Source organism: Penaeus vannamei, chromosome 31, assembly GCF_042767895.1.
Source record: "Penaeus vannamei isolate JL-2024 chromosome 31, ASM4276789v1, whole genome shotgun sequence".
NCBI lineage: Eukaryota > Metazoa > Arthropoda > Malacostraca > Decapoda > Penaeidae > Penaeus > Penaeus vannamei.
This window is the reverse complement of record NC_091579.1, coordinates 16,102,033-16,127,309: the sequence shown is the minus strand read 5'-3', so window position 1 is coordinate 16,127,309 and position 25,277 is coordinate 16,102,033. Positions and strand designations below refer to the sequence as shown.

The 25,277-nt window shown below is 41.8% G+C and overlaps 1 protein-coding gene across 1 annotated transcript; it reads right to left on the bottom strand.

The window, feature by feature from the left end:
* Positions 1 to 452: 452 nt before the first annotated feature.
* LOC113817479 (uncharacterized) lies at positions 453 to 17,636 on the bottom strand (the record flags this gene model as incomplete). The annotated part of the gene is given in 15 exon segments (XM_070143910.1): positions 453 to 543; positions 841 to 972; positions 6,421 to 6,536; positions 6,646 to 6,845; positions 7,089 to 7,161; positions 8,970 to 9,104; positions 9,287 to 9,349; positions 9,824 to 9,980; positions 10,269 to 10,455; positions 10,717 to 10,871; positions 11,012 to 11,157; positions 11,473 to 11,602; positions 12,111 to 12,234; positions 14,444 to 14,802; positions 17,540 to 17,636. Coding segments are annotated over 14 exon segments (2,033 nt in total), but the record flags the coding sequence as incomplete, so codon positions are not given.
* Between the last annotated feature and the right edge of the window lie 7,641 nt (positions 17,637 to 25,277).

Below are 25,277 nucleotides of genomic sequence, written 5' to 3'. Positions count from 1 at the left end.
ACTACTACTACTACAATAAATAATGATGGTGATCTTTAGAAACATAATGATAATCTTGATCATTTATCTGCTCATGTATCTTTTCACTAACTTTCTCTCTCTCTCTCTCTCTCTCTCTCTCTCTCTCTATATATATATATATATATATATATATATATATATATATATATATATATATATATATATATATATATATATATATATATATATATATATATATATATATATCCCTCTCTCCCCTCTCTACCCCTACTTTCTCCCCCTCCCCCCTCTCTCTCTCTTTCTCCCGTCCTCTCTCCCCCCCTCTCGCTCTCTCTCTTCCCCCCCCCCCCTCTCTCTCTCTCTTATTACTCATCAATTACCATGATCATTATTACTTTCATTATTATCATTACTATCCTCCTCCTCCTCCTCCTCTTCCCTTTCCCTTTCCATCTCCTCATCCATCTTACCTGAAGATTCGTTTTCCAACCAGAACCAAAACAGTAACAACAACCACAGAGATACTGGCCAGCAGAACAATGATCCCAATCGGTATGGAATCTGTAAAGTTTTAATTTGCCAGTTTATGTTTCTGTTATTGGAATGTGTTACTGATCAACGTACAGATAAAAGTATTGATGAAATAAGCGTTACATGGCGATTATTAGAATCAAATCGAGGGCAGTAACTTAACACGTTAAGATACGAAGCACGGCCCATGCTCGAATTTAACACGACGTGATAACGAGGGAGGAGTGCTTCTTTCATTTTCACTTGTCATTACTGTTTATTCTATTCATTCACTTATTAATATCTATTTTTAAAGAAGCAAATGCCTTCGCATCTTTCCTTACAGACCTTTTCCTATACTGTATGTCGTGGTAGACCAGTCCGAATAACCGCTTCGGTACAGGAGTCGAAGACATATGGTATAGTTGGTGTCCCGCTGCAATTCGTGTTTCGGAATCTGCAATTCGCTCGATATTTGAGCTGAAATGGGAAGTAGAAAAAAATTGAATAGTTAGCATGTTAATCTGCTACAGTGTATATCAGTGGCGGAGCCCCGGGGGGATGGAGGCGTCCGGACCCGCCTCTTTTGAATTCCCTCATTCAGTGATACAAGTTTTTACATTTGATTTGAAACTTTCCGCCTTTTAGTAACAAATGTTTTCAAACATTTCCTTAATTTCTGGGCAATGGAATTTAAAACAAACTGAGAGCTCTTAGTATTGAAAGTGGAAATTTTCGAATGGAAATGATAACCTGAAAAACTTATGCTGATTCAAATTTCTGTTAAATAAAACACTAGTAAAAGAAAAGAGCGCTTCACTTAAATTTTTAGAAGGGCGTTTCCTCGAGGAAAAAGGGCGTAGACGTTGAGACTACATTGGACCCCCACCTTTTTTTAGGCTGGCTCCGCGCTGTTACAGCACAACCGTTTAAGTTTTGTAATGATTACAGCGCGCGCGTAGGTGTGTGTAGGCGTGTGTGCCTGTGTAGGTGTGTGTGTGTGTGTTCAGTCAGTTCAGTTAGATTTGTGAAGTCTTGCTTCGCCCGGGCCTTTTCTCTGGAGTGACCTGGTCTGTGTTAACTATTTCTAGTTAATTCATGTGTTTTCTTTGAACTGTATGCTTATCGTGGTGGCTGAATTGCGAGCAAGCGATCCAGCTGCCACGGAGTAAGCATGTGGCAAACCCTTTTTACCAGCCCGGCGGCAGTGGTGGGTATTAGAAATTGTGTTCACAATTCTGCAAGTAATGTAACAGGGTGGCGTTAGACTGGCCGTAGTGTTTGCATAACCTGGCAATCTCGTCATCAATAATTTGCCAAGCGCATTGGTAACCTAGTCTTAGTCTGAATAGTATGACTTCGGTGCCTCTTTTTGTGTTTGGAGGAAGGGCCAGTGGCTCATAGCCTGAAGCATCTGAGAGTATCACTTGGCAGCGAGCGATTTTGTGATGTTTTCTCTATGTGCTCCCCGGAGGACCGCACACGCTGCAGCTTTGGTACCTTGGCTTAGTCTCCTTCGGCTGGTTTTAACGATCATGGAGGATGGGGGCATACCCATCCCCTTTTCGGCCAGTTTGTCAACAAGCTCGTTCCCTTGAATGCCAATGTGGCTTGGGATCCAGTTAATGATAATTCTTCTACCCTGACTGAGAATTCTTTGGGTTATGGTTAGTACAGATGTCAGGAGGTAGATGTCTTGGGGCATATTATGCTGTAAACTGTCAATGGTTGCTCTAGAGTCTGTGTGAATGACCACGTGTCCAACCCTTAGGGACGCGTGTGTCAGGGCTTCCATGATTGCAACCGTTTCAGGTTGGAGCGTTGAGGCATTGTCAGTGACCCTAATGGATGCTGTGTATCCCTTGTTGCGAAGCCGGCGCCTGCAGTGTGGTTTATGGGATCCACAAATCCATCAGTGTAGTAGGTTATGCTACCCGGGGGAATTATTTGAGCAATGACCCTTTGTGTTTGTGCCTTTAGGCTAGGCATGGAATATTGATCTTTTCTCATTGTAAGGTTTAGGATTGAGAATTCGATCATTTCGTTTGCCCACGGCGGGGGTTCTTTGTAGTCAGGGTGAGGGGAGTCCATGCCCTTGGCAAGCAGTGATTCTTTTAGCTGAAAGAGTATCAATACTCTGGCTGCGTGTGTGAGCCGAGTTGTCCACAAACAACTGATAGTCTAGTTGTAAGCGGCTGAGTACTCTTTGCCTTAAGTATGAGCTTCTGGGTGCCTGCAAGACCTTGGAAAGGAACTGCGCTGCCATTAGTTCAATTCGGGTGTCCAGGGATGGTAAATCAGCCTCCATGAGGAGGTTGATGACCTTTATCCATCTGTGCACTTCCAGAATGATCCTGGCAGCTTCATTTTGTATTGTTTCCAGTTTTTTTAATGTTGTGCTGGAAGCAATGAGGGCGACAGAAGCGTAGTCAATAATAGGTTGGACAGCATGTACACAGAATGATCTTAGTACTTTGTGTCCTGCTCCTATGTGTCTTCCTATCATGACTGACAGTCTTTTCTTGGTTCGGTTGAGCAGGTGTATTGGATCTCCTTTTTGAAAGTGTGTCCTATCCATACACCAAGATATAAGTAGTCTTTCACCCGTTCCAGATCCATACCCTGAACAGTGAGTCTTTTGTTTTTGACATTAGTTGTCAGAGCCATAGCTTATGATTTTGCTGCCGATATTTTTAGACCCGTCCTACAACACTCTTCAGACACCAGATTCAGGCAATGCTGAGCTCTAGTTAGGCAGTGGTTGCCAGAGGCTATGATTGCCAGGTCATCAGCATAAGAGATGATCTTGCATCCCTCTGGCAGGTGAATGTCGAGTATGTTGGACATGAGGGTGTTGAAAAGGGCTGGACTGAGAACCCCACCCTGAGGTGTTCCATTCTCAAGTGGCATGTGCTGTGAGAGGTGGCCTTGAAATCTGACATTTGCTGATCTATTTTTAAAATAGTCAGCTATCCAGGCCAAGAGTCTGCCTTTGACTCCTTTGTGGATTAAGGTGTCCTGAATGGCAAGGGGGCTTGCCAGTTCAAAAGCCTTCTCCAAGTCTAGGAAGACAACCACACTGGGTGAGGTGCATATTGTGCTTAGGAGTGTTTGAGATGCTGTGTGCTGTGCTCTTACCCCTTGTGAACCCGTGCAGGTGTTCCTGAGGGGGTCCCGTTTTCCATCGGAGCCTGTTGAGTACCATCTCTGCTGTTTTTCCTAGGCAGCTAAGAAGAGAGATGGGACGGTACTAGCCATGCTCCTTTGGTTTAAGGATGGGAATTATTGTTGTTTGTTTCCAGCTCTGGGGCACCGTGGCGGTTTGCCAGGATTTGTTGAAGAGCGGCAAGAATGCAAGCTCTCCTGCCAGACCTAAATGCGAAATGGATCTCCTGGGAGATCCCATCAGATCCCGGTGCTGATCCAGAGCTGGTTTTGTACGACTTTCTTAGTTGCCCAAGAGAGAACAAGGCATCCGTGTCATCGGGTTCAAGTGCCTTGTCTCTGATGAGAGCAAGCCTACCTGGATTTAAGTTTTGTTGTTTATCCCTCAGCACTGGAGGCAGGTTGTTGCTGGTTCTAGCTGAGAACTCAAGCACCAATCAGTGAGCTTCTGACTGTGGGTCATGATGAGTGTATTTCGGTGCTTGGCGGCTTGTCGCTTGCCTGACCCGTTTCCACAACTCTGTAACGCTGATCTGGTGTCCAAAAGTCTGCCTTACTCGGCAGTTTCCTTGGTATCCACAACAGCTTCCCTCAGGAGGGCAAGATTGTCGGGAGTTCTTTGCCGTCGGAAGTTTTTTCTGCACATGTTGACTCTGTGGTTGACCTCTTTAATCTCGTCATCATAGCACTAGGCGTCTCTGTGAGTTCTGGACCATGGACGAGTTTTGGGATGGTTTGTGATGCGGCCTGATTTATGGCCTGGATTAGCCTTGCTTCTAGCACGTCCACATATTCACTATTGTGGGGTTCATTGTCTCTCAGACAGCGGGCCAAGCCTTTCTGGTAGGCTAACCAGTTGGCCTTGTCTGTTTTCCATTTAGGAATGTGATGTGGTCTTTGGGCTGGACCTGCATCCATGAGGGTGGTGACTATGAAATAGTTATCACTTGTAACCGTATCATCGATACTCCACCGAATTCTCACTACCATTGTTGCAGTGGCAAAGGTAAGGTCTACCACATGCGTTGGTTCTTGGGTGTCGAGAAGAACAATCTCTGGGAATGTGTCAAGCACCTCTGCTATATGAATGCCTGCCGCGTTCGGCCTTTTGCGGGGATTCAGCATGGCTATGTGTACATTAAAGTCTCCCCCTATGATCACTCGGTCTTGTGCTGCAGTAGCACAGACCTGGTATAAATCTAAGCACTCACACAGTGGTTTACTATATACATTGTATATTTTTAGAGGACCCCCAGGCAGATGTATCTCAACAGCAAGAGATTCAACGCCATCTCCATAGTGCGGCGGGTTGGCTATTAAGGAGCACGGGATTGCTTCTTTTACCAGTGTCATCAGGCCTCTAGCGCCATCCAGGTTAGGAGTGGCGAAGACGTGATAGCCTGAGAAGCGCACAGATCTTCTGGAGCATGACGACGTCAATGCTCTTTGCTCACACTATTTACTGGAGAAAGGAGATATTCCACTGCAGAATGCTTAGATTGTGTGCCATGATGGTTACTCAGAGTCACTTACATCATACTCATTTCCAGGTTTAGAAGCCCCAGTGCTGGTGGCATCTGATATGTATAGATCCTCGTTGATTGAGGATCGTACATCTTCCTCCAAGTTTGGCACTCTGGTTAAGGGTCTACGGGAGAAGTAGAGCCTAGGTTAGAGGTGCCACCTCGAGTCAAGGGACCAGAGCTTGGCCTGTAGTGAGGGCATCTGATGCACAATTTCAGTCTGTCTTGACAGACTAGCTGGGGTTTCACGTGTTGCTTCTCCCGTGTGTGTGTGTGTGTGTGCAAGGTCTATATAAGTACAGGTCTCGTCACGAAGCGACTCAAATTCGTCCGTCTCGCGCATGACCTCACTAGGAGGCAGAGCCTAGGAGTTCGACGCTAATCGTGTGGTTATTCTTTGATGTGAGGTAGATCTGTAAGGATCTCTCCTCCGTTTTCGCTCGCTTGACTGACTGGTTCGCGCAAAGCTACAATGCCCGGTGGTTGGTTACAGCTTATATATGTACATGTATGTGTATGTTTATGTATTGCCATTATTATTATTATGCCATGTCTTCTTTATTTATTTTACGCCTTTATTATGCCATATCCAAGCTGCAACATGAGAATTACAAAAATAAATTAATGTAGAATATATGATGTAGGCCTATAAACAATCGCTGATAATCATCGACTGTGAAATCTGTCCAATTTGCAAATCGTTCAACGTGCCGACATCTAAAATTACTTAAGTATCTGCTCATTTCCTACCGTTTCTATTATCTCTCTCCCACTCTACTATGCTGTAATCCCCCACCCCCTCCCCTGCTCTCAGCTCTCTCCTAGTGACGTCATAGGCCTTGTCACCCAAAGCTGCGCAGAACTCCGAAGTGACGAGACATGTACTTATATGCAAGGTCTATATAAGTACTTATATAGACCTTGCTTATATGGACCTTGTGTGTGTGTGTGTTCGCGCGCGCGCGTTTACGTGTGTGAAGAAGAGAAAGGGATAGGATGAACAAAGCCTTAGTAATTAGGCACTCTTGGACTTTTATATTAACCAAAGGCTACACACGTCTTAGCATGTCTATTATTGCAAATAAAACTTGTTCCAGTTTATGGGAAAATAATGGCCGTGATACAAGTAATTAGTGATGATTTCAGTGAAGCAAATAACTAGTTAATTGAAAGATACTTAACATTAAAAGCAATAAGCCTCATAAAACAGATTACATTTAGCCAAGTAAATGATATTTACAACTGCAGTTGTGTTGCTTTGGTCCCCACGAAGCCTCGGCCTTCTCCACTATCCCCGAGCGGTTGGTGCAGGACAGACTCCAGCTCAAAATTACGCTCTCGTCCGTTTCTGTAATCCTTCAAACAAAAAAACAAAAAATATTGGAATTTCAACAGTTTGCGAAAAGTTCATATGTCGCACTGTGCTTAAGATATCACCTGCTTTGCGTACGATAACTCAATTTACTCGATAACAGGTGATTTTGGTTTGCTGTCGTAGTCCTGCGGGCGGGCGCACGTGTCCCACGCCATGCCGCTGGATTCCCGTGCCTCGTTCTCGGCCGACAGAGCGAAGCGCGGTTTCGATGCGCTCTGACTGATGTTCATTTCTTGCAGGGTGATGTTCACGGCTGATGTTCTTCCTACACCTTTCCAGTACAGATTCCCCTGTGGGAATACGTAACAGTTCATTACGAGTTCGTCTAAGACAACGCTAAATGTTTACTTCATAGAAATACATGTTGCCGCACACTTTTCGGTAGTCCAGTGCATTATTAACGGGAAACGACATCCTCAAATGATAATTGCATGAAATATTAGGAATCAGCAACTTAATTTCCACTGGTTTTACGGTGCACTAACACCGTACACCTAGCAACTTGTAGGTGACAAAGAAATATTGCCTGTTACCTTGCAGTCTTTGCTGGAGGTGTCGTCGATGCAAACATAAACTGTGTAAGTGTAGTTACTTTCTCCTTCCCATCTGTAAAAGAATATAGTGCTGCCGATATATGTGTACTTAATGAGCTGAAAATATATTTGCTAATTTGTTTTGTATTACTGCAAAGGATATTAGACGTAAAATACGTTTGACCGTAGTTATTATCATAATTATTGTCATCATCATCACTATTTTAATTACTGTTAATATCCTTATTAGAAGTAGTATTAATATTATTAATTCTATATTGTTATAATTATCATTGTATTTATGATTATTGTTATCACCATCATCGCTATCACCATTATTGTTATTATTATTATTATTATTATTATTATTATTATTATTATTATTATCACTATTATCACTATTATCATTATTATCATTAACATTATTATTAGTATTATTATCATTATCATCATCATCATAGTTATCATTATCATTGTTATCATTATGATTATTATTAGTAGTAGTAGTAGTATTACTGCTACTACTACTGCTACTATCATTATCATCATCATCATCATCATAGTTATTATTATTATTATTGTTGTTGTTGCTGTTATCATTGTCATCATCGTCATAGTTATTAATATCATTGTTATTATTATTATGATTACTGTTATTATTATTATTATTATCATCATCATCATCATTATTATTATCATTATTATTATTATTATTATTATTATTATTATTATTATTATTATTATTATTATTATTATTATTATTATTATTATTACTATTATCATTATTATTATTATTTTATTATCATTATTATCATTATCATCATCATCATCATAGTTATTATTCTTAATACTATTATTATTATCATTATTATTATTATCATTATTATCATACTTATTATCATTGTCGTTATTATTATTATTGTCACCATTATTGTTATTATAGCTTATTATTATTATTATTGTTTTATTATCATCATCATTATTATTATTATTATTACTATTATTATTACTAATTCTAGCATTATCATCTTTATTATTTACCATTATTATTTATATTATTTATCATTAGTATTATTATTACCATCATCATCATTAATATTATTATCATCACTATTATTGTTATCCTTATTATCATTATTATTATTATTATTATTATCATTATTATTATTATTATCACTATTACCATTATTGTTATTATTATCATTATCATTATTATTATCATTATCACTGTTATTGTTATTATTATTATTATCACTATTACCATTATTGTTATTATTATCATTATCATTATTATTATCATTATCACTGTTATTGTTATTATTAGTCATTATCATTATGATTTTATTTGTTATTATTTCTATTACTACCATAATTATTACTATAATCATCATTATCATCATTATTATTATCGTTCTTCTTATTATTATTATCATTATTATTATTATAATTATTATTACTATCATCATCATTATTATCATTACTATTATGTAAAATTTGAATAGGCTTGTTACCACCCTGTATCTCAAATTTTTCTTCGATTATCTTAGCATCTTTAAACGTTGACTCAAATCCATTTATTTTCTAGGTATGACTAACCCTTTCATATATTCCATATCACTTTGACAGCCTTTAGCAACTTACGCAATAGCATGCGTTAAATTCGCAGTTCCTCTGAAAATAACTTCGGAATGATTCACTTAACTATATAGCTTATATTCTGTTTAACTTTGAAAAATACTCATATTCGACCAGAAATGAGTCACACAATTCTATAATTTGGACTAGAAACAGCCTAAATTAGGCGAAGTAAATAATAAATCGGTTATTTAGTCCATTTACTCGCTACAGCAAATCACTCGGAACAAAAGAACAGTCCAGTACCTGAGTTCATACTGTTTTGTGGTTCTGTGGAAGACGACAACAGACAGGGCGGGAGTGGGTGGTAATTTTTCGTTGATATCTATATGTGACGTTTCGTTACTGGGTCCTTCGGTATTCTCAGGCTTTATAGTCACCCTGGAAAATAAGTTTAAATGTAGGTGATGTAAATGCAAATATATGTACATTTGTATTTGTGTGTTTGTGTATGCATGTGTATTATATATGTGTATGTTTCTGCGTAAGTTTAAGGGTACTGGTGAAAAGTAATCACTTTCATGGACATTTCTTAATACATTTATACATTTTCCTATAATTACCTGTATGAACCAGTTGGTAGGTTTGGGAAAGTTGCCATTGGCTCAGTAGTGTTGACAATCTTGCTGAAATGGACAATGATAATGATAATACTTTCTGATGAACATTTTCTATTTATTTTACGCGAAAGAAGGAATCAGAATGGAGTAGTTATAATCACAGCTGGCGAATATTAGCGTTAACACCAGCATAACTAACTACTACCAATCGGAATTAACACAATTTACATTATGAATATTAGCCAAAGATGATTTGATGACTCTAATCCACCTTCATAATAGTATAAGAACAATATTCCATAATTGCCAACATATTTATTACTGGTCATTGCATGAGGTTTTATCACAGCCAAATACAACTTTAAATCTGCAATAAAATTCCGAAAGCTGCGAGGAAGTATCTCTTCAGATCACTCTCATCACTTTCGGTAATGCATATATATATATATATATATATATATATATATATATATATATATATATATATATATCTGCATTTAGTATCAGTTTGCACAAAACCTCATTCCTTTCCCTATTCACCTGTAATTCGAGCACATCACCACATAGCGCAGGCCGGGGCCGTTGTGCAGCAGGGGGGGCAGCCGTCGCCACATCGCCGTCAGTTCCATGCGACTGGAGTCTGCGCTCCTGTTCACCCGAAAGGTCCCGACGTCCACCTCTGGGGCTGCCCACGGCGCTGTGGCAAGTGGTTGCATAGTCGGTGTATCATGAATTTCTGTGGTGCTGATATCATGAGGTAATATTGGTATGGCTCTTTATGTTGAATCGTTACTGTGTCGTATGCTATTGTATGTCCTTGTTGCGATGTATGGTACTTAAGGTTCACAATGATCTCTCTTTTAGCGTAGTAACAGATTTTCCTGTGAACCATCATGGTACTATTTTTCTTATATAAGGTTCTAATAAACGTCGGAGTGCACAAATGAAAATAGTTGATACTTAACCACTCACTGTCAGAAATTACCTGCTGGCTTTATTTCGACTGCCTCGTGGACGGGTTCGGACGACCAGCCATCTTCCCAGTGGGCGTCGGTCGTGGCGTTCCTTCGTCCGGAGCGGAGTCGCAGCTTGATCTCGTAAGTGAGCCACGGGAACGGAACCTGGGTCTCCACTTCCCAGGTGCTGCTGTTACTGTATTTCCCCACTGTAGTCTGAGCCGGGGTGTGGAGAGATTTTAAGAGGCAAGTAATGAACACGATTAGAGACACGCTTGTCTGTCGCGGAAGTTATTGCATAGAAAGATAAATAGATCATGGAAGTTTTGTTATTCATGTTAGTATACGAATTTCCGGTTTAAATGTAGTCAATAATGTTATCACAAAGCACCTCACGTAATGCATTGCACATTCAACATGGCAACAAAATAGTGCACAATGAAAAAACAATACGCTTTCGTGAACAAAAAGCAATACCATGGTAGAAACAGAATGATTAAGACCGCGAAGATCTAATCGGTAGAAGAGCCCCGGCGGGAAGTTCCTCAGGGGAGAAGGTGACGTCCAAGTCACCGAGATCTTCATGGGGGACTTTTCTTCGACCGCAAAGTCTTCAGCAGGTTTTGGTAACACTGTAATTAAAAGACTGACAGGAATAGGTATTTCTCCCTAGTGACGGTATTATAGCTGTTAGCAGATTGCTGTCGGCTCTTTAAATGATACCTATCACATATACGAGTTGAAGTTAGCTGAGGGAATACCGAGTACCTACTTGCAGCCCAGTTGTCAATGGTATGGGTGAAGCTCGCGGGTCCGAGGACGTTCTCGGTACTGAAGATCAGCGGGGGGGACGGGTCCTCTGGCCTGTACCCGTTGCTGGTATTCGCCACGCACTGGTCGCGCCCGTAGTTGCAGTGCCTGGCGAAGTTTGTAAGCGTGGGCAACAGCACATGCAATCATTTCTGAAGGGGTGCGGATGCCTGCTTGGGACTACGCAGTTTCCCGCCCAAAATGGTATTGTATACTAAAGCCTATCTAGCCTCGTGTGATTTGTCATTTCATCATTTCATCAAATAACGAACTAAAACGGATTTTTAAAAGTAGATCTTTTTGTTTCCCTCCTTTAACACTCATGGCGGGGGGGGGGGGGTGCAAGGGGATACCTATTATTAGACTAGAGACAGGGAGTCCAAATTAAAGTTCAGTGTAAATCTAACAAAACCCCTGCCTCACCATGTCCTGTTGTAGAGGTAAGCCCCATAATCATTATTTTGGGCAGGGTTGTACGGTTGCCTCCACGAACAGTTCAAATACTCCAAGTTTGCTGATATACACGTTAAGTTCTGCACATCCGAAGGTGGATCTGTTGAGGAAACGCGTGTATAGTCCACAGTGCAGTAACATTTGGAAAATATGATGAACAAATGAAGAAATGGCACAGTTCGAAGGAAACGACTAAAAAACGGCCATTCTAAACTAGACATTTCGTGAGGTAACAAAGAAAAGGTCAAGGGCGCGATCTACCCTTTCCTGCAACATACGTGTGTTCACTGTAACGAGAGACGATAATAGAAATACGCATTCAATGACAAAAGAGAGAGAGAAAAGAAAAAAAAACAAGGAAACAAATGGATAGAAAAAAATAATTAGACAGGCGATAGATAACAAGGTAGACGTGTAAATACAGATAAAGTTAGATAAAGAGACACAACCAGACAGATAAGGACAGAGACATACACATCATACATACATAAACAAACAAAAGAACAAACGCGAAGACAAAAATTCACAAATAGACGAATATAAGCCAATAAAAATGAGTTCGCATAAATCAAAACATAACGTAAAAAACAAGACCAGTAAGTACTCACTCCCAACGCCTATTTTTTTAAAGGCATACTCGCTTTTGTTGGATGAATAGCATTTGTACATCAGTCCGAACTCTCCCAGCTTGGATTCCTTCAGATACACATCGATTTTTCCGTCGCCCAAAATCTGAAAAGCGAATTTCGTTGTGCAGGATCTTAATGGGTAAATCTGTACGTTTGAAGGGGAAAGGGAACGGAGAGAGAGAGAGAGAGAGGGGGGAGGAAAGAGAGAATAAGAGAAAGGAGAAGTGGAAGAAGGAAGAAAAGAAAATTAACTATCCTTCACATATATTTATCTTATCTTTGCCCATGATGCTACGAGTCCCATGGAAAGTCACGCCATCTCAAATTTATCTCTTTTACGATGGTATTATCACTGATACTTTTCGCTACCGAAAGCCTCCATTTCCTGCGTGGTAAAGCCACTCCACGCCGTAGCAGTATCTTGGGAGCAGGGAAGGAAGCTGAAAGCAGGGTCATCGCGAAAGCGGCGGAGAGGGGCGCGGGGCGTTTTAAAGTTGCTGACAAGAGAGCGTCATTGGGTGTGGTCTTTGTGAACTAGACGTACCCAAAGATAATAGCAGCAAATTATCGCTATTGTTTTTACTTGTTTGTAACTTTCTTTGCGCTTAATTAGAGATAATTCGCATTTGTAGTAATTTGCCGACAAATACCGTGGTGGTGGGGGGAGGGGGTCACCCCCGCCGTTCGCGACGGCCGTGGGTGAATATCATCATCAAAGAATAAACTTTGGAAAGCAAATATGAATTGTTTTCTCTGTGTAGTTTTGTAGAGAAAACAAATCCACCGTACATATTTTTGCTGATCATATTTGTAGATAAATGTCTATTGGTTGGGTTTTATGTAACCTTTTGAAAGACAAAGAATCAAAAGGGAAAAGACGTGAATTTAATATCAAATTGCTATCCCTTATGAAAATAATCTCACGTTATCAGCCATCGATATAATCAATCAAACTTATCATTTTATTACTTATTGGCATGAAGTTTAATCAATTAAGAACTATTATCTCCCACGAACACAACCCACTCACGTATGCAAAGGATTCGAATGAAACTGGTTAATACTATAATTATCTAAAGACAAGCTCCAAAAATGGGATCTGTTGTGTTTGTCTTTTTCGTTCTGTTTCATTGTGTACAGTGCGTATTTATCTTAAAAACACGTGTATATCGCTGGACTTTATTTATAAATGCAACTCTCCCCAGTTTCCAGTGATGATAATAATGACAACAATGACGGGAAGCTTAGGGAGGGAGGGAGAGGGACAGTGAGAGAGAGAGAAAGCGAGGGAGAGAGAGAGAGAGAGAGAGAGAAAGCGAGAGAGAGAGAGAGAGAGAGAGAGAGAGAGAAAGCGAGAGAGAGAGAGAGAAAGCGAGAGAGAGAGAGAGAGAGACAGAGACAGAGACAGAGACAGAGAGAGAGAGAGAGAGAGAGAGAGAGAGAGAGAGAGAGAGAGAGTGAGACAGAGACAGAGAGAGACAAACAGACAGACAGACAGAGACAGAGACACACGCACACACACAAACACAAAGAGAGATAGAGGGGGGTGGAGAGAGAGAGAGACAGACAGATAGACAAAGACACACAGAGAGAGACAGACAGACAGACAGACAAAGACAGAGACAGAGAGAGAGACAGACAGACAGACGTACACACAGACAAAGACAGAGAGAGGGAGAGAGAAGGGAAAGAGGCAGACAGACAGACAGACAGAGAGGCAGACAAAGAGAGAGAGAAAAAAAAGAAGAGAGAGAGAGAGAGAGATGTGAGAGAGAGAGAGAGAGAGAGAGAGAGACAGAGGGGGGGGGAGAGAGGGAGAGAGAGAGAGAGGAATAGATTGAGAAAGGGAGAGAAAGAGAGAGAGAGAGAGAGAGTGAGAGAGTGAGAGAGTGAGAGAGAGAGAGAGACGGAGAGAGAGAGGGAGAGGGAGAGAGAGAGAGAGAGAGAGAGAGAAAGAGAGAGAGAGAGAGGGAGAGAGAGAGAGAGAGACAAAGAGAGAGGGAGACAGACAGACAGACAGACAGACAGACAGACAAAGACAGAGAGAGAGAGAGAGAGACAGACAGACAGACATACACACAGACAAAGACAGAGAGAGGGAGAGAGAGAGAGGGGGGGCGGAGAAAGACGGGGGGAAGAGAGAGAGGAAGAGAAAGAGAAATGAATCTGATCTCTGAATGGCGTCCGTCAGCATAGCACATACTGTAGACTTTAATTCGAAGAATCAGAAGGATCGCTTTTTCACGATGACGCTCCATTAGCCACACCCAACATAAATACTCAGCTGTATACAAAGGACTAGAAAAAGGTACCGTAAAATTTTGTCTGGTCCGCGTTTCGTTGAGGAAGACGATGAGACCAGACAAATCCGAACATCTTGGGGTAAGTCCTCCGTGCAGCTGGCATGCTCCTTCACTGTCTTTGTCTAAAATGGCGTGATGGACGCCATTGCTCGGGCACTCGTGAACTGGATTCTTTCCGTCAACCCTCAGTGGTAAGGCGCTGCTGCCGTGCTGATGCTCGTCGGTTTGATCTTTGACCAGGTCAGCTGTGACCTTGGCCGACCTCGCCTCTCGAAATGCTCCGCTGGCCCCGCACGCTGCCAGCACAAGGAAGAGAGGCCAAAATCTGCCCATAGCGTCGTCCTCGTACGCGCATAGGTCGACTGAATCTGTGAACAGGAACGAACTGTTATTTAATAGAAGGTTGAGTACTTATGTGGATATTTCCCTCCTCAAGAAAGGATTATGTATTCGCTGACATTTACTACTTGGTTAGCTTTATCAGCAAGGAAAAAGCTATTAGCGTTTTGTGATAATGATGTATAATTTATATGCCCGTGGCTGATTAGAAAGGTGATCCGGATCAGTGTTCGGACCAAGGATAAAACAAATCATCATAAAAGTTAACTCTGCCAGCAGATTATTTTGCTTTCAATGTAGGGTAGGCGTGCACTGTAAATTTAGATTCCTGGGCAATGTAAAAAGTTGTCTGAACGCCTTGTGAAGTCTTTGTCCTTTCTGGAAATGACAGTTTCATTATTGTTACGATTATTACCATAGGTATGATGATGGAACAAGTAAAACAATATAATTATGATAATGTGATAACGTTGACGATTGTGGTGGTGATGATGATGATGATTATGATAGTGGTGGTGGTGATGATAATGAGGAGGAGGAGGAGGTGATGGTAGTGGCTGTGAAGGATGATATATAGAACTGATAACCATAACAATTAACGATACCCAGAATTTACAGCGCCCTGACTTACACACAGGATTAACAAATATAGTTTTTTCACCATTCCCCACCATCATTCTTCCACTCCTCCATATTACCTTGTTACACGTCCGCCGCACCATCGCCCTGCCATCCGTCCACCACGCCATCCCCCAATCACACTTTTTGTACTATTTAACCACTTCATCATCATCATCCTTCTGTTCCTTTACCCTGTCACCCTGCCATTCTTCCCCCACGCTGTCATTCTGCCATTCGCCCACAGGCCATCACCCTGCCACCTCAGTGCCACCCTGCCATCAGTAATTACTTCCGCAGCCCTAAAACCGCCTTGTTAAAGAGTGTGAATGAACGCCTCCTGGCAGTGAGAGATCAGAAAATTATCATTCTAGAAATGGGTAGTTCTAGAATATTACTTTATTACTATAGTTAGGTTAAGTTTGATGAGATTGCTATTCAGTTGAGGCAGGGTTAAGTAAAGTTAGTTTATTGTTACTGGTCGTTTTAGGAGACCAAAGAAATACCAAAAGCAGCTTGGTGTTACAGTCCCTCGCATGTCAATCGTTACCTCCGCCAAGGAGGTTATGTTTTTGGTAGCGTAGGTTATTGGCTAGCAGGATAACAAAAGGTTACGAACAGATTCTTATGTTTTTACCAGAGGTGTTTTTTAGCCCAATTTAGATGTCACTAAATTTCAGTGGTGATCCGGATAATGATCTGGGTCCAGATTTTTTTTTTTTTTTTTATGACATTGCGAGATAGGGAAACACGGACGTCACCAGTTACTGTAGCTCTTCAAGCGTTAGCATTTTTATTGCAACCCTAATGCTCTGGCGGAGGTATGCACTCTCTGAGTTACTTCTAGGTATTTGTGAATTTGTTTTCCACAACACACGCTTTCTCTGAGATATTTGGCTTTCTTTTCTCCTAAGAATATGTTGTGGTGTTAATCCGCGTAATAAAAGCAGAAGTTTGAACAATATAGAAAGGCGGGTGAGTCAGGAGAGAAGTTTTTTTTTGTTATTGATTGGATATGCATGTGTGGAAACGAAAATGTTGAAAGTGAGATGTATGTTTTTCTTCCTTCTTTCTTTCTCGTTGTGAATATAACTCATACTAATAATCAGAGGCCGTTAGTCCCGCACCGCATATGGTTTATGCATTGGTCTTTTGCGCTAAACCCCAATGATGATAATAACGCTGATGATGATAATAAGGATAATAATAGTGATGATAATAAAACTATTAATAATAACAATAATAAAAATGATGATAATAGTAATGATAATAATAAAAACAATAACAAAAATGATATTGATGATAACCATAACAATAATAACGATGATGACAATAATCATCATAATGATAATGATAAGTATAATAATGATAATAATAATTATAAAGTATAATGATGATTATGCTAATCATAATACTACTACTAATAATAATGATAACAATAATAATGAAAATAATAATAATAATGGAAATAATAATAATAATAGTAATAATAATAATAATAATAACAACAACAACAATAATAATAACAATAGTAATAATGGCAATAATAATAATAATAATAATAATAACAATAAAAGTATTGATAATGACGTAATCACTGAGATGACCTGAGATAACGTATAGTCAAAAGCAAGGGACTTTACCCACTACAACCCCCTAGTGAAGAGATTATTAACTTGGGGTCCATGAGTGAGTTTCAGGGCGTGCGTGAGAATCAGATGTTTTAACATTACGTTTTGACTTAAAAGGAAGATGTTCTCTCTACACTGTTTTTCTTTAAAGTTTAATAATACTGTCTATCTCATATATGTATGATATAATCAGCTCTCAAATAAAGTACATCATACTCATTACACGCAAAGTTGTCTCTATTGGCAAGCTTCCTGGAAAGGGGATCCACAATTTTCATCGGATTCTTCAGGGCCATCGTGACCCTGAGAGGTTGAGGCCGCTGCCCCGCGGGTGTCTGCCGCCCATCAGTGAAATGCGATTCCATCCTCACGCTTCTCTGTTCTCTGACTCACTGGTACGCACGCCGAGAAAAGTGGCTTCACAGGCACAATCCGATATGAGGTTCGAATTCCACTTCTATAGAGACAGAGCAGATAGCAAGTATTGTGGAGTATGCACCAGGTCCCTATCCCATACCTTTTTTAAATGTCTCTGCTACGATCGGGCCGGAAAAGCTGTGCTGAAGGAAGACCGAGATGGAATACTGACGTCGCGAGCCTCAGGAAGGTGTGAAGTGATAAACTGATATGTTAATCCGCATTATCAATGAGTTTTTTCATATGATCTGAATCAGATTGTCGACAGTGGTTTCGGTCGCTGACAGACAGATGGCGTGCGCTTCTGTTTTCACATGGTTGTTTATATGTACCGTCATCTTTATGTCTATCCATGCATATATCCATATATATATATATATATATATATATATATATATATATATATATATGTGTGTGTGTGTGTGTGTGTGTGTGTGTGTGTGTGTGTGTGTGTGTGTGTGTGTGCGTGGGTGCGTGGGTGTTTTAGTAGACGGGACCATATGGAAGGCTGCGACGTGGACTGCCACGACGAGTCCAAGGCCTTCATAAATGAGGCACAACGCATTGCTGATGGAGCGGGATTCATGCTGAACAAATTGAAAGTATAACAATGTGTGTTTTCTTGTTCTTCCCTTCGGTTCTACTTACAAATTGTTGATGGTAGCCACTACGATTAAGAGGAAATGCAATGTGCCGAAGAAAAACATAAATGTCCAGTGTTTATATTTTAGAAAAAGAAAGAAGTAGGAGTAGAACAAAAAGTAATATGTAATTCGTGACGTAATGTTGGGCTTATGGCAGGTGAAAGCCCTCTCGTTGGAAACGTGTTTGAACTGATGCAACAGCAAAGGGGTTGGGATTAGTCTTGCATGCGGTATGTTTGCTATGATGATGAGGTTACATTTTTTTCCATGTGGAGGGGGTAACGCTGTTTTTGGTCGGTGTTGCTTGTGGTGACTTGCTAGCAACGAATTGAAAGAAATTCTAAAAATCCACTTTCCTGCCGAGGAAAAATTGCTTTAAGAAGAAACCCTTTTAGGACATTAATCACTGTCTTTAAAATGCGAACGAAACGATTGATTCGTCAGACATCATTAAATGCACTTCATCGGTGAATAATAATAACAGTGGTTAAAACACAAATAACGTGCTAAACATCAAAGGCCATGTCGAGGTACAAGAAGCTATGGCAGCGAGATGCGTAAAAATGGGTATTAAAGAATTAATGATTAAATGAACTAATCGTTGAAAATCGTACAACACTCAAGGATATTGTGGTGTTGAGAAGGGTATAGAAATGTGAGGGTAAAGCGGGTGAATAAATGAGGGAGGTCAGGGATTAGCAAAATGGACAGGGGTTAAGGGCGATCACAGAAATGGAGGATGCAGGTCTATGAGAACGGAAACCGTGAATATTTCAGTGCGGAAGAGCTATTAAGGTGAAAATGGGTGTCGGAGAAGTAGGAAACGAAGGAATTTGGGAATGGGACAAAGGATCAAGGGGAAGTATCAGGAGGGGAAGGACCAGGGGAAGGGAACTGTTGTGACAAGAGGGAGTTACGGGTCTGTCCAGGAAGAACGGGGAAGAAATGGGGTTTGTGCAGATGCAGATGGGGTGTTGGAAGGGGTGTAGGGGGAAGGGAGAAGGAGGAAGTTGGGTATCGGCAGTCACTTAAGTGTAGATGGAATGGGAGCAGAGAGATTGGAGGGAGGATGATCGATAGATTCGTTAATTCAAATTTTGAATGACCGCGAGTTTCTGAACGCGCATTGCGTGGGGAGGTCTCAGACGGGACAGACGTCTGGAAAGCAGTGTGAGAGGTATGTGTAAGAGAGATGTGGTAGAAGATGGGATAGGCCATTTAGATTGTCTAATGTGATGAGTAGAGCGAGGAGGAGGGGAGGAAGTGGTAGAGATTACAGTGTCTGCAATCAAAATGGCCAAAGAATTTGATTAGGAAATAGAAGGGATAGAAATGGGAACTTCGGATGCAGGAGGAAGAAATACTGAGATGTAGGAACATCTGGGGAGGAAGGGGAGGGGCGTTGCGGACAGCACTAGAGCAAGAAAAAAACTTCGACGGCGTGTTTCTTGTCTGTCTTCGCGTAAAGTGAGGCCAAGTTTGAATATGAGGATTGCTATTAAAAAGTATATTATGAGAGCCACCACATGTCTGTGACTGCGCAAAGAACTTTGAACGATCATGCCTAGGTTGAACACGTAGAAGGGCAGCAGGCTGTGGAGTGATAGCGCATAGCAGGGTGGCCAAAACGCCAACATTTCTGACACTGAAGGGGGAAGGATCGGTATGGTCAGGCAAGGTAGGACTCTCCGCCAATATCTAAACCATGTCTACGGAAGGTAATCTTGGCAATACTGGTGGACTTGGAGCAGCCTCCGTGGGGATTGGTGTAGCGCTGCTTCATGGTCAACCAAGCAAGCAAGCAGGTAGTTTTCACAATCCTCGTCGTAGACAGGGCAATCAGCCGAGGAGATATAGACCGTTCCGGTACAAGTATTACGGGAGGGTGAGGCTGGGCAGGAACAGATTTGTCAGTGTTGAAGGGTCACAAAATAAGCCCATTTGGCTGGGGAAAAGGGTACTCAAAAGGTTTGTAGAGGTCAAAGTAGAAGGACAGGAAGAAGTGGTGTTGAGTGAGATGTAATACTGCAAGGAGACGGGCAATAACAATGGAGAGTAGTAATAACAAAGGAGGGAGTTAAAAATGAAGCCGATTTTAAAGGATGAGATAAAGTGGAAAATATTGGGAGAAATGAAGAGGAGTATGAGTCATGGAATTTTGTGTCTCAAGCATATAGCTTTGAATGTCTTCCATAGTTTCTGCAGTGGATTTGGCTGGAGAGTTTTGTGAGACAAAGGTTTTCTTATGAGGAGGGGAAGAGGAGACTGGTGTCTGATGAGTAAAGACAAAGGTAGGTGGAGGTGTGTGGTAGAAGAAGGGGTGGAACGTTTAGTCTGCCTGCTGCAGGTAGTGCGGGGAGGGAGAGGAGACGGTGCTGGGACTGTAGTTGAGATTGGAGTGTCTGGATTTAGAGTGGCAAAAGAATTGACTGGGGAAGGTAAGAGGTAGAAGTGGAAGTGGGGAAGTAAGTAAGTACAGGGGAGGGGGTAGGAACATCTTGGGGTGGAGGGGGAGGGGCAGAGCGAGCGACATTACTGGTCTGAGAGAAACCTTGTCGACGTGCTTCCTGTCTGGCTTCACGTAGAGTGAGACTTAAAGCGTTTTAAGCAGGGAAAGTTCTTGCCTGAAATCTCAAGCGTTTTTCTTGCGAACTCAAGCATTTCGCTTGCTTTCTCAAGCGACCTCCGTAGATGGCTTGACTTGCGCTTGCTAAGTCAAGCGGTGTACCGTCACCATGGCAACGGCGTCGTTCGCGTACCGTACTGGTCACGATCCTTCGAATGCGGGCGTTGGCCAGGAACCCCGCTTAATATCTTATCAGATAAATAATTTTTTTCACGGTATCTGATTCTGTAATTTTCTTAAAATCATATTCAAAGAAATTGAAATTAACTGAAAACGAAAGGAGATAATGGAGATTATGGGAATAAAAAGTTTTACTTATGAATAATAAATGATTATAAGACGAACAATTTTCCTCTTATTGTTAAACTTCTCGTCTTTCTAAATCGAGAATATATCTGCTATTTTATGAAATAAAGAATATTTCAAGTGAAAAAGTCTGAGAAATTCTAGCAACATTCTTCTGTTGATATTATATTCGATGATTTGTTATATTTAACCTCATAAAATCGGATATATGGGAATGGGTAGGCCTATATTTTAATTCAGGGATATTCATTTGTTTTGATAACGCGTCAGAATGAAAGGGCTGTCAATCGGGTGTGTGTCATTGTGTTAGAGGCACTTTATATGAATATAGGAGAAAATATAGCGCTTTGTTAAGATGTTTGGGTAGATTTATTTACTTCTCTGCCATCTTGATGCGGCGCTAGCTTGTCAGTTGTTTTGAATTGCGCGCTCAAACTGTTACCAACCGCAGGTGAAATAAACTCCACCCTCGACTCGTGCATAAGTTATCTCTTTCTGAGATTGTTGGTGGGAATATTGCTTTTAAAACCCAAGTATAGATATTTTGTGTGTTATTTTGATATGTCTATGCTCATCAAGGACTATTATGATTTGTACTTTATAAAAAGACATTTCCACATGTCTGGCATCACTGAAGAGGGCCTGCCTGCCTTGGAAAGCGTTTTAGGCAGGGAACGGTACAGCGCTTAAAACGCTTTAAGTTTGTGTCCGAGAGTTGCCACCTCAGACTCAAACTTGTAGGTGGGACAGCCTCTATAAAATACATTATGGGGGCCGCCGCAGTTAGCACATGTACGTGTTTGTGCAGAGCAGTTTGATCGGTTATGACCGGGTTGGGCACATAAGGGGCATCGATCAGTGGAGCGGCAGTGTTTGACAGGATGTTCAAATGGTTAATGGTTAATGGTTAAAAGTTAAATAAATGTGCAAGACATCTTAGGTCATATAGCACCTTAGGAAGGTATAGTAAAGGGTGATGTCAGGTGATAGTTGCTATGCGTCAACCATCTAGAGTAATGTTGGAAAGTTGAAGATGGGTAAGGGGGTTGATGAGGGAAAGGGTTATGGTGGCTTAGGTAAGGGAATTGGATCAAGTGAAGGATATTTATGCGTCTGAGGAAGGAGAACAGGTTGTTATAAGAAGCAAGGATATGATGTATGTCTGGTCTGTGACAACGGAAACCGCGAATATTCCAGTGTAGGAGAGCTGTATCTTACTTATTTTATGAGTGAAAGCGTCGGTACGTGTTGGGGAATCTGGGGGAGAAGGAGCTAGGGGGTGTAAAGGGGTATCAGGAGGTAGGGAATCTGGGGAAGGGCATTGTTGTAGCATGAGTGATTCCCGTGTGTATCCGGGAGGGAGTGGAAAGGATAGAGGGGATGGAGGGAGGGAGAATGTGCCTATAGTTGGGGTTGAAGGGGGTGGGTTGTGTTAGGAGGGAGTATTAGTGGTAGGAGGATGGATATCGGAAGGATGGATAGTTGGAGTTGAAGGGGATGTGTTGTCTTGGGAGGGATTAGGAGGAAGGGGTGTAGGGGCGCTATGAGTAAGAGGGGGATGGATTTCAGGAGGATGGGTATCGGGAGGATGGATATCGGTGGTGGACGGAATTGAGGGGGTTAGGTTGTGCTGAGAGGAAGTAAGAAGAAGGGGTGTAGGGGAATATGAGTAGGAGGGGTATGGATATCGGCAATCACTTCAAGTATGGAGGGAGCATGAGTTATGGAAATTTGTCTCAAGCATATAGCTTTGAATGTCATCAATAGTTTCTGCAGTGGAGTTGGTTGGAGAGTTTTGTGGGACAAAGGTTTTCTTATGAGGAGGGGAAGAGGAGACTGGTGTCTGATGAGTAAAGGTAGAGGTAGGTGGAGATTGGGGTGTCTGGATTTAGAGTGGCAAAAGAATTTGACTGGGGAAGGTTGAATGTAGAAGTGGAACTGGTGGAAGTGCGGAAGTAAGTAAGTACAGGGGAGGGGGTAGGAACATCTTGGGGTGGAGGGGGAGGGGCAGAGCGAGCGACATTACTGGAGTTGGGAGTATGAGAGAAACCTTGTCGACGTGCTTCCTGTCTGGCTTCACGTAGAGTGAGACCATTTTTGTGTCTGAGAGCTGCTACCTCAGACGCGAACTTGTAAGTGGGACAGCCTCTATAAAATACATTATGGGGGCCGCCGCAGTTAGCACATGTGCTTGTTTGTGCTGGGCAGTTTGATCTGTTATGACCGGGTTGGGCACAGAGGGGGCATCGGTCTGTGGAGCGGCAGTGTTTGGCAGGATGGCCAAATCGCCAACGATTTTAACATTGTTGAACAGGGAGGGATTGTCCACCAATGTAGATACGAATGGGAAGGTCATGTGTACTGAAAGTAATTTTGGCAATGTTGGGTTTCTTCCGATGACCTCTAGGAGGACTGGAATAGCAATGTACTGATATCACGTCCTGGTCTTTGAGGCAGCCGAGCAAGTCTTCTCCACAATCTGACCAATCTTTGATATCGACTGGGCAGTTTGCTGGGGAGATAGAGACAATTTCCGGTACAAGTATTAAGAGTTGGATGAGGTTCTGCAGGGTTAGGGTTGCCAGAGAGATCAGTTAGTTTTGATAATGCTATAGCTGTATTACAGAGAATAAGGCTGTAAGGTAGTAATAAGGGAGGTTGGGGTGTTTGATGAAGAAGGTTGTAGGGGTAGAGGTGATGAATTTGAAGAAGTTGGGAGGGTAAGAATGTCTTCTGGAGATTGAGTCTCTGCTTGGGTGGGTAATGCACTAGTAGTAGAGGAGTGGATAGTAGTTTCAGTGTTAGGAGTCGTGGTCAAAGGAGAGCCTAGGGTCAGGGAGCCGGTGGGGCTATTTGATGAAGGGGCAAGCCTCATTGCCCCTAATAGGGGTATTACACTTTCATTACTGGTCATGGGAAGCCTTGATTATGTAAAGGGACATGAACAGTCCACCCCCAGTGCCCGTAGGGGGTAAGGGCTAGACAATTAAATCAGGGGAGTATTGTGCCTATGGTTCCCGCAGGCCGTTCAGGACTGGCACAAGGTCAGCCTTTCATCCTTTCAGCACGGCTCTTACACCTTAGAAAGTAGATAGTAGAAGGGCTTGGAGAAGGGACGGAAATACAAAGCTGGAGGGGGAAAAGACCATGCAAAATTGGTTGAGTCGAGGGCTGAGGCCCTAGGCAGGGGGCATCCCTGCATTGGGTCTCAGTCTTCTAAGCCCCCCCCCCCCCACGATAACAACGGGCAAGGGATTGGGGGGGAGGATGTTCAAAGTGCCAACAGTTTTGACATTGACGGGGAGGAGGTTGGTATGGTTGACCAGGGAGGGACTGACCACCAATGTAGATACGAAAGAGAAGGTCATGTGTACGGAAAGTAATTTTTGCAATGTTGGTGGGTTTCTTTCGATGTCCTCCAGGAGGAATGGAGTAGCACTGTACTGATCTCACATCACGGTCTATGAAGCAGCCGAGTGTTCTCCACAATCTGACCAATCGGTATCCATAAGGCAGGGGAGATAGACAGTTCCGGTACAAGTATTAAGAGTTGGATGAGGTTTTGCAGGAATGGGTTGTCAGAGATCAGTAGATTTGATAATGCTATAGTTTCAGTTTCAGATGTAACTATAACGAGACGATCGGGTGGGGTACGGAAAGGGACTCTGTCCAATTGCTTTTGAAGATATTGTTGAAAGAGAAGTGTGTTGCCTGAGTAAAGAGCTGTGGAGGGGACGGAAACAAAAAGCTGGAGGGGGAAAAGACCATGCAACATTGGTTGTCAAGGGCTGAGGCCCAAGACAGGGCAGATCCCTGCATTGTCTCGGTCCCCGACAACGGACAAGGGATGGGGGGGGGGGGGGGTTAGTTTAGATACACATTACAGTGTATGGATTAAAAAGCATCCTTGTACAAAGGAAGTAATAATTGTAAATTTATTGCATGTATGTTCTAGGTTAACATTTTGAGATTTTTGTTCAAGGATTACATGTGAAAGTTTATAAGTTTATAGATTTTATTAACTGTTCATTTCACAATGCACGATTCCTATGCCCATATAAATTCCATCTGCATTCATTCAAGCACATTTCAGTACTAATCATGACTTACCTTTTTACCTGTATTCTTCGGGTAAAAGTTCAGATTTTGACTGTCATTTCCGTTCGCATTATCAAGAACAGAAAACTATACTTAACATTACCAGACATATAAAACACCGAGTCATTACTAAACACTAATTGGTCGGATAAGGAAAAAAATTA